This window comes from Nicotiana tomentosiformis, chromosome 4 (genome assembly GCF_000390325.3).
Source record: "Nicotiana tomentosiformis chromosome 4, ASM39032v3, whole genome shotgun sequence".
Classification (NCBI taxonomy): domain Eukaryota; kingdom Viridiplantae; phylum Streptophyta; class Magnoliopsida; order Solanales; family Solanaceae; genus Nicotiana; species Nicotiana tomentosiformis.
This window is the reverse complement of record NC_090815.1, coordinates 116,331,891-116,341,389: the sequence shown is the minus strand read 5'-3', so window position 1 is coordinate 116,341,389 and position 9,499 is coordinate 116,331,891. Positions and strand designations below refer to the sequence as shown.

Here is a 9,499-nt window from a genome sequence, read left to right as displayed (position 1 = left end):
TCAGCAACCTAAACCGAGGTAAATCCAATAAAAAGTATCTCACGAATTATTAAGTATTATTTTCCGAAATTACGTATTATTATTACACGGACAATTGTGATGTATGGTATCTTTCGTCCCTAACTAGAGGTTTCAGGTTTGAGCCCTACGAATATAAAAACCTTTAGTAGAAGGTGTTTCGCCTTTTAATGAGCTTCACACGACACGAATCTGAATTAGTCGGGTCAGTGAGTTCCGATGATTATTTAAAGCCTTCTCATTTACTTGTTTGGAGAATCAAGAATTTCCATTAACAAACTCAAGCTATTCTTTGAGAATTACACTATACCAATGCATGTTAACTCCTAGCTTCATATTTTTCAAACTAATTTTTTTTAGGCACAACGGCTCTCTCGTTCTCACCGAGAAAGCAGATACTGTCACTGAGCAAAATCGATGGTTTATTCCTCTTCCAATTTATATATCAATTTGATTGAAATTTCTATTTCAAATGTTTAGATCCTCCGTAATTCTCTACTATTCTTTTTGTTCTTCAGAATTTGAGAAATGACAGAAGATCATACTGAACGCCAAATCATCCCTGCCTATATTTGATGTGTTAGTGATCTTCATGTCTGTTGTTTAACCTTCTTCAAGTTATTATTAGTATGTATAATTTTTTATAAGCATATCGATCACCTTCATATCCATCGCATTTTAAATCTGTTAAGTACTACTTAAATTCCAAGCTTACATGAGTTATTTAAGCTTCTTTCGGTTAATCATTTTTGCAATTTTTAAGTTTCTCTTTTCTACGTACTAAATTTTCTATTAGGATTTTTATTGAAGATGCCATTAGAGGTATCTTGATTTTGCGTTGTACTTTAAATTCAATCTCTACAATGTGCTAGTTAATCTGAATGACCTGCTTCACACCTATGTAATACAATACCATTAACTGTTAACGTAGTAATTTTCTTTAATAGAATGATTAATTATTTTAATCAATTTCAGAGGAGGATACAGAAAAATCTAAGAAAAAGACTGCTGGGACTTTAGAGTTGAAGTAAGCTACAGTGGAAGATATGATGCTGATACAAAAGGAGAATCAGAGGGCTCATACTGTTGGTATGGTGGTCCTTTAACAAGTTGTTTCTGATATAAATAAATTAATAGTAGTCACCAGTCGGTATGATGATGATATGAGTTGAGCTTATGAAAAGAAATGAGGATTCATATAACTGAGGCCGACCCTAACTTGTTTAGGAATGAGGCCTAGTTGTTGTTGTGGAGAAGAATCATCTTTATTACTAATAATAAAGTAGAGAAGCATTAGATCGAGCTGACGTTGTGGATAATACCGAGTCATTTTACTTTGGTCTAAAATTTGCTCTGGCCAAAGTTGCATGGCTGCATTATTAGGTTCAATTTCAAGCCAGAGAGTTTAAGAAGCAGATATTTCCATTCTGGTTTAATTCAAGAAGGTTGTGGTTGTTTTAACCAAACTAGAAAAGAACACAACAGTGAGCATAGGAATACACATTAAGCTTGCAGTGTTGACTTTTTATCACATTGTGGGCTTACTAAGAAACGGAGAACCTTAATCCTTATCCTTTCTATGCCACTGCAACTTTAAGTATCTTGTTTCATTATGGGCTAGGCTACTAATTACTTTTAGCTTGTAGAATCTTAAATCCCAGGAACTGGATACAACTTGATTGCCCAAAGAATGACATTTTAAGCCAGCTTAATAGAATGGCTTTGTAAAACCAACTCTTGGCTTGTTCTAGGATTTTTATTTTTTATAACCGTGGTGCTTGCGCGCACCTCGACTAATTTCACAAGATACCTGCTGCCTCTCCAACCAGCAATAGATACCAGGTAATTCTATTCACCAAGGCTTGGATAGTAGATGAAAATAAACCATCTAGTGTTTTTTGAAGACCTGTTCTCGTCCACTTCATTGATCGCTAAGCCACACCTTTGAATGTTTCTAGGAAATTTGTTATAGGGGAGTTTGGGGCAGCAAGAACACTATATTTATTGACGAGTTTCAGTAAATCGCGATAGGATAGTATGACAGAGAAATTTTCTAATCTAGTAATATTGCAAATAGCAGCGATATCAAAAGGGAACAGAAAGAACAAATCTAAATATAGCACAACAATGATTCCTTATAGGTGATCTTGGTTCACCGGAGTGAGTTGAGACAAGAAGAGTTCAAGGAGTGCTCGTTCTCTGGGTTGTGCCTCAGGAAAGGGATCATTTCCTGTCAACAAATTTAAGCAGTATATATCAATGCAAAATCATACTCCTTTCTAAAACTGAATCCTTCAACTTTTACTTTCATGCAATTATCTTTTTCTCAAGATAGGATCAAACGTTTTCTAGCTATTTAAAGGCTACATCAAACGTATTCTATTTAAAGGTTACATAATATGACAGGTTTTGGAGGAAAAGGTGTCTAAAAAGCCTAGAAACATGGTAATTAACTTGTTAAGGAGGCCAGTTTGCAACTCATCATCAATGGATCACACACCTAGAGGCGAAAACATTACCACGCCCAGTGTATACATCAAACTAATAAACATATGACTTTTGTTCTATCACTTACATATGGTTAACTGATGTGATTTGGTGTAAGCACCGAGTAAGAATAAGTTTCTTACAGAAGTTGAAAAACTTGAACTAGGGGGACGAGCTAAATGGTGAGGTGTGGCGCCCTCTCCCTCACTAAAGAAGTCTGCTAACAAAACACACTGAAATCCTACCTATATAAAAAATTTCTCAGTTCTGGATTAGATTCTAAAGAAGTACCTCTGCTTCAATGAATTTAGTTTGAATCGAGATCCTTAGTACTATCTAAGAACATTTTGTACTTATGGCTCAACAATATACTAAGTGTAAAAGATATTAACCTGTTGGATACAATGGTGGCCACGGAGCATTATTGACATCAATGATGCCTTCAAACGAGGACGTTGGACGTGGTGGATCATTTTCAAATCGATTATTTGGTGGACTCAGATGATCTGTTACTACTGCAGAGACATTTGGAGTGTGAAGTTGAGTTAAAGATGGTGGTAACATGTTTTCCATGCGTTGATCAGCTTCGTCTCTGCACCCCAACAAAGCCTCAAATCTCAATATAAATTTAAAAAACCAGTGAAAAGGACCACCATTTAGAAGAAAAAAAAAGTACCTGAAGGGAAGAAGCCCATTGGAATCAAGAAAATTCAGAATTTGGACGTGAGGATCTCTTTGTGAGCGTGGAACCCAATCCATGAATGTATTTGAACTAGTATTTGGAATTGAATCACTTGTTGCCACATTATTCACCACGTTCACATTCTGTGATGCAAAATCCATCTAAAAATTACCAAAACACAAGGTTCAATTACTTTGTTCTCAGACATGTCAAAGTTATTTGTAACTGAACAAGAGAAAGTTTCAACTTACCTGTGGCTGTGGAGCGGTTTGTCTTTGGGGAGAGCTATATGTTTCCTCCAATACGTGCTGCGTCGTTCCATCAAAAAATAGAACGTAAGTTCGATTAAATGGCTTATAAACAAACTAATTAAGAGAACAACTTCATAATGATCACAGCAAATTTATAACTTGATAACTTACTTTTCGAGCTTGAACTTGCTTTAGTGTTTCTTGGAGTATTTCTTCCCTATATTGTGCCTCACATACTGTGGTGATTTCGCACAAATCTCCTTCATACATTCTGTAAAATTGTAAAATTTTTACTTCACTCCAATTTTGGTAGTAAAAGTCTTTTAATTATGCTTCAGTACATAACATGTTAGTTTGAAATTTTGTACTGCCAGTATATATATAACTTAATAACGTGATTTAAGGAAAAAAATTATTGTTAGCCATTTACCTTAGTCGCCTATCCATGTCTTCTAGTTGAGTCTTGTATTTAAGAATTTCTTGTTGAAATTCCTGAACCAGTTTTAATAAAACATGAGAGAAGTAAATCTCAAATTAAATTAAAGCTAAAAACGTTCCAATCATCTGATTAGCATTGAAGCAATTATATATAGGACTCAAGGGCTTAGGGTATTTCCTGCATACCTCTATTTGGGAATCAACGCTCGCTGGGCTGCTTCACATACAAGAAGGAAAATTATTACTATTTCAAAAGGAGAAGCTATTTTAAAAAATGCATTAATTTCATATATACTACAAGCTAGAGAAATCTTGAAGGTTATTTGAACCTGGCTGCTTGATACGTTCGATCTGTTTCACATTTTAGCTTAGCAATAGCCCTTTGGAGATGCTGCAAAATTCATATTAAGAAACAAAGAAAAAAAAATGTAGTTCATTTAAAAGAAAAAGGCAAAAAGGCAAAAAAACAAACTAACAAACAAAAACCAACAATTCGTACCTCTTGGTTGTGTAAACTTTACAACAGAAAGCACGTACAAACAAGATAAAAGAAAAACATATCAATATGAGCTCAAGAAAGGAGAAGACAAATATTTCGGTGTATGTAAAGAAGAGAGGGGAATTTATTCTACTTGAAGTCGAATCAATGAATTTCAAATACGAAATGGTTAAACTAAAATAAAATTTTGAAATGGTTCCCTTACCGTCCTCGATCATGTTCGGGGAGATTAACATAACGTGCCATAATATCTTCAATGCTGTTATAAATAAAAACACCCCAATTAGAAAGAAAGAAAAAAAGAAAAATATAAAATGATTATTTAGTTGAAATAGAGAAATTGATTCTTGAAAACTAAAAGGGAAATTTTATACAAACCTTTTATTTCCAGAAAAAGTACTAATTCTACCAGAAGGAGAGAACATAATAAGGGCAACATCAACATCACAAAGGACAGAAAGTTCATAAGCTTTCTTGATAAGACCATTCCTTCTTTTAGAGAAAGTGACTTGCCTATTTGTTGTATTCTCTATTTTTTTGATCTGAAGCTTTACTCTCCCCATTATTATTCTGTAGAACTACTATCCCCACACCTTTTTAGGTAAGGATGCTAAATATAGAAGTTTGTACTATGAATTTACAAGTCTTGTATATGTCTCTTTCAAAGAAACCTGAAAGATATTTTTGGGTACCAACTCAAATAATAAATAAATATAGTACTCTAGCTATAGGACCTTGTTGTGCGGAGAAAAAAAAAATACAAAATGCAATAAGAAGAGAGATGGTGGAGGTTGGGGAATTAAGTAAAGAAGACAGAGAGGAAAAGAAATGTACAAAAGGGAGGAAAAGGAAGGAAATATAACAACTGGATTTGGCAACATTAGGCCACTCCAGAAAAGATGACAACACTAAGTTAGCCGCAGAAATAAGAGATGGCGGTGTATTCTCGGCGCCTCTTAAAAGGTGGTTGTTTGAGAGAGAGTCTCTAGTCTAGTACAGAAGGTAAGCAATTTTACTTTCTACTATTCTAACTTTCTTAACTTCTCTGGCCTATGAGTAGGAGACTTAATTTGGATTTAAACAAAAGACTTTGAAGTTATAATTAGATAAGCAAGTTACTTGGAATTATTCAGCAGTAAATAAATGAGTTGATGCTGCTTTCTGTAGAGATGTTCGTAATGGCTGAGGGAATAATATGAGTGGTACGTAGCTAATCGTTAAATAAAACAATAATTTAAGTGGTTGACCATGTAGTATTTGGTTCGAGGAAAAGATTATAGAATGTCAGAACAAATGCCTATATTGGAATACATATAAAATACGTAAAAAAAACCTTTTAATCACGTTAATTTTGTATTATTATTAACAATAGTATCACACCATGTTAAAAGAAGTTATTCGATTGATGTAGTCTAACATTTCTCCACCGGCCACACCCTTCTTTGCTTTAGCACTTCGTATTCTCGGTCTAATTATCTACATAAAATCAGTCTTTTTGTCAAGTCCGATTAAATAGAAATCAGTATAAAAATTAAAATTAATTACGAATTTTATCGTTAATCTATCGTTAAATCATTCGTTGCTAGCAGAATTTTCCGATAAACTGCCACTAATTCGTCGTTAATAAGATTAACGATGAATTTTTCTGTTTAGCTATAATATTTGTCCATTATCAATTCATGCTGTGCCAATAGTGAAGGTTGACGTTGGAGTTATTAAAAGACAAGTATACCATATTTATCAAAAAAAATCTAAGTCCTTAATTAAACCAGTAATTGGTCAACTTTTATTTACAATATAGTCGAACCGTCAATATATGTAGGTAGTAGTAGTAGTAATTCCCAAGATGCGCAACAGCAAAGAAAAATTACAAAGAGAAAGAGAGCACGTATATAAGGTGAGTATGAGAAAAGAAAGAAACGTTCGCAGGTTAGAAAATGTGGAGTGGATCCAACTTGCGGGCAGTCGGGCACCAAATTCCCAATGAGTAGTGTGATTCAGTTGAGAGGGTGATAAAACCGAGGTGGATACCCCTTTTAAAAGTAAGGCAAAGACGTGTCCTATGTTTCCTTGATTCCTTCACACCCTTCAAACTTAGCTGTTAGCTCTCTTATTCCCACAGTTGCCCTGCATGTGTGCCTTTCTCCTCCTTTTCCTCTCTCTCCCTATCTCCTTTTCTGCGCTTACCATTGTTTAGTTTTTATTTTTTCATTTTTAATTTAAAACTGAAATTTATTTATTGATTCCATTAATTTAAATTCATGCTAAATAAATTATCTTAAAGAGGTATTATTGAAAAATATTATTGAGTCGGTCCACCTATAACGGGTGTTAGATGGACCATAAGTCCATTGATTGTTTCTTCACGTACAATACTAGAGCTAGTCTATATAAACATCATTATAGGTGTTAATAATTAATGGTTTTACTATCATAATAAAATGGCTAGAGTTTGGAGGAGTTTTCTGCATCTACTGGATTTTTAGGTTATGGGCAAGGAGATTCATCCATTTCGTAAGGATTACCAACGATCGGTACAGATTCGCTTCCGCGAAAGAGAAACCCATAAGTCTCCTAATTACTAATATTTACAGTTAAAGACTATTGAAAATATTTTTATCAATTTTTTTTTGATTCCCCTAAAATGATTAGAGAAATTTCAAATCCACCATGCCCGTTGATGCTCACATTATTTAGTTAAAACAACATGAAAGGGACATACAAAATAGAATCAATTTTTCTTTTCATTGGTTATTAACTCTCTTGTCCTCTCTAGTCAATTTCCTGCTAAAAGGTATGCCAAATGAAACGGGTTGGGGCTGTTTTCACCAAAAAGATTCTATATAATAAGGCTAGTGGCTGGTAAGGTTATACAATAATTAGTGACAGTGGCGGATCCACCCCGTAGGATGGGTTGCTATGTTGGTAAAATTATCATATATTTTTATAGAAGTTTTCTTAAACGAGGTTAAATATTTGATCCCGTCACCCTCAGTAGCAAACTAGACAAATATGCTATGGCCGATAGATATATTTTAAAGTTTTTCTCGTGTGTAAAATTCAAGTTCGAATTTATCTTGAACCTTATCTGACTTTCCCTTTTCGTTGTGCTTTTTATTTCCTTTGTCCCAATCATTTTCCTTTTTAGCTACCTCCTAATTTTCTATTTATCGTTTATTATTATTTTTTAATATTTTTTTTCTATATTCTATTATTTTATCTGTGATCTTTAATAAGATCACTCAAAAAAGAGTCTCCAAAATTTAAAATTTCATAAAATAAGTATCTCTCTTAATCTCATCTTTTAATTTTTTTCTTTCAAAATCAAAAATTTTGGGTCTTGATAGGAAATTTGGATTGAGATCAAATTTAATTTAAATAATTTTTTATTATAACATAAAAATTTGTACTATTCTATAATTGTTAAATACAACTTAAATCCCTTTACTATTAAATTATGATGAATATTTCGCAAGTATAGCCTAGAAAAATATGAGATTTATTATTTTACTTTTTGGAATCTTGTAGTTTATCTAATTTTGCATTTACTCTTGGGGTACAATTTATCTATTGAAGATATTTTTTTATTATTCTTATTCTGATTGGTGAAATTTCCTTATTGAAGATGTTATTTTACTTGTGCAAATTTATTCTAACATACAAAAAAGATGTAGTTCCCAATTGAAAATATTGATTTTACTTGTATTGTTAATAATGAAGGTGTGATTCCTTCTTTAAAATGCTAATTGTATTTGCTTGTTGATATCTGAGATGTAATTTTTATTTAACAACAATAATAACAACATATCCAGTGAAATCCCACAAGTAGGGTATGCGATAGAAATGTAATTTTCATATTTGCAAATAAAAAATGCCACTTAAATTGCCCGAATAAACTAAAAAAAAATAAACTGAACAAGCGTTCCGAACAAACCCTATATTAATTATTATAAGGTTTACATTAAAGGAAATTATGGCACCCGCCACCTTCAAATTCTAGATCCGCCTCTGATTAGTGAAGTTAGTTGAAAGAATTCTATCAATATCTAAAAGTATTTAATTTGTGAACTATAGATATGCGTTTCTCAAAAAAAAAAAAGGAACTATAGATATGCGTTTAGGAAAACAATACCGTTTTATCAAAAAATATAGATCTTGATTAAAATAATTAAACTTATATTAATAAGGGTTAATATTAGCTAACAATAATATTCCTAGATGGAGTTTTTAAAGAAGCAACAAATACTACGTAGATACGATCGGACAACGACGGTGGTATACAATAAATATTCTAGAAATCAGAAGCAATAATATAGCATTCAATATCAATGAATAGCAATAAATGACATTTAAGTAAATAAAAATGAATGAGTCACCTAAGAAAGGATGGAATAAGTGGATGTTCTTTCTGACAATGATGAATGATAGTCAATCCCTTGAATATTTGGGTTATTCTCGGATCTAGTGGAAAAGTATAGACAAGAATCTTAGTGAAAATGTGATGTTTGTATCTTAGCAAATGAAATTTGATTCTCTTTCTCAAGTCAAAGTGTGTTTTTTACAAATGAATATCACATGTCCTCTATCATTATGTCTTTTTCTATTTATGGGGAACATACTCCTAAGAAACCGTAATAGTACAAGTGTAGAGAATATCCACTAGAATATTCTCTTTAATATCCTATTTTGAAACTAGCCGTTATAACTCTGTCAAAGGTACTCGGCCTCGACCTTTGTTGACTCTTCGACTTCGGCCCCTGTTGATTCTTCGACCATAGATTTCGCCGCTTCTTGGGCTATTTCGACAAACGACGGCTTGTGAACTTTTTCTCTAGTACTATCTTGGCTTAAATAATCTAAAGATAGATTTTGACCCATACACGAAAAAAAAAAGAAGAAGTTGATCTTTGTGAAAATTCCCCTCATTTATAGTATTTTATTTGCACAGTATTTTTCACCTTAATGAATCAATTCATTTGTTCTCAAGGGATAACACATTAAAACCAAGAGTTCACAACTGAACTTACTGCACTGGTTTAAATGTACCTGATTGGATTTCGCTTACGTACTTCCCTATTACCATTGTAAGAAAGTTAAAAAGCTGCTTCATTTGTCTCTTAAAAT

At 32.8% G+C, this 9,499-nt stretch overlaps 1 protein-coding gene across 2 annotated transcripts; it reads right to left on the bottom strand.

Moving 5' to 3' along the window:
- Positions 1–1,995: 1,995 nt before the first annotated feature.
- LOC104119783 (agamous-like MADS-box protein AGL66) lies at positions 1,996–5,327 on the bottom strand. 2 transcript variants are annotated; one of them, XM_009631365.4, is made up of 11 exons: positions 4,754–5,327; positions 4,581–4,634; positions 4,376–4,391; positions 4,206–4,267; positions 4,063–4,093; positions 3,869–3,930; positions 3,610–3,709; positions 3,439–3,495; positions 3,182–3,348; positions 2,898–3,097; positions 1,996–2,248 (listed from the first exon to the last, which is right to left on the bottom strand). In XM_009631365.4, exons 1-11 carry the CDS (start codon positions 4,936–4,938, stop codon positions 2,154–2,156), a joined length of 1,029 nt encoding a protein of 342 aa, XP_009629660.1. In that variant the 5' UTR covers positions 4,939–5,327; the 3' UTR covers positions 1,996–2,153. The 2 variants fall into 2 exon arrangements, with proteins under 2 accessions (XP_009629660.1, XP_009629661.1); XM_009631366.4 differs by having other exon boundaries at positions 4,063–4,090; positions 4,754–5,322.
- Positions 5,328–9,499: the final 4,172 nt, after the last annotated feature.

Bases quoted from the DNA above. Each gene is read 5' to 3' on its own strand.
- LOC104119783 (XM_009631365.4), bottom strand. From the start codon at position 4,938: ATGGGGAGAGTAAAGCTTCAGATCAAAAAAATAGAGAATACAACAAAT. The intron at 4,094-4,205 runs GTTCAAATAACC...TTGTATGTGAAG, and splicing joins CGAACGTATCAAGCAGCCAG to CAGCCCAGCGAGCGTTGATT. The intron at 3,496-3,609 runs GTAAGTTATCAA...GGAACGACGCAG, and splicing joins AGCAAGTTCAAGCTCGAAAA to CACGTATTGGAGGAAACATA.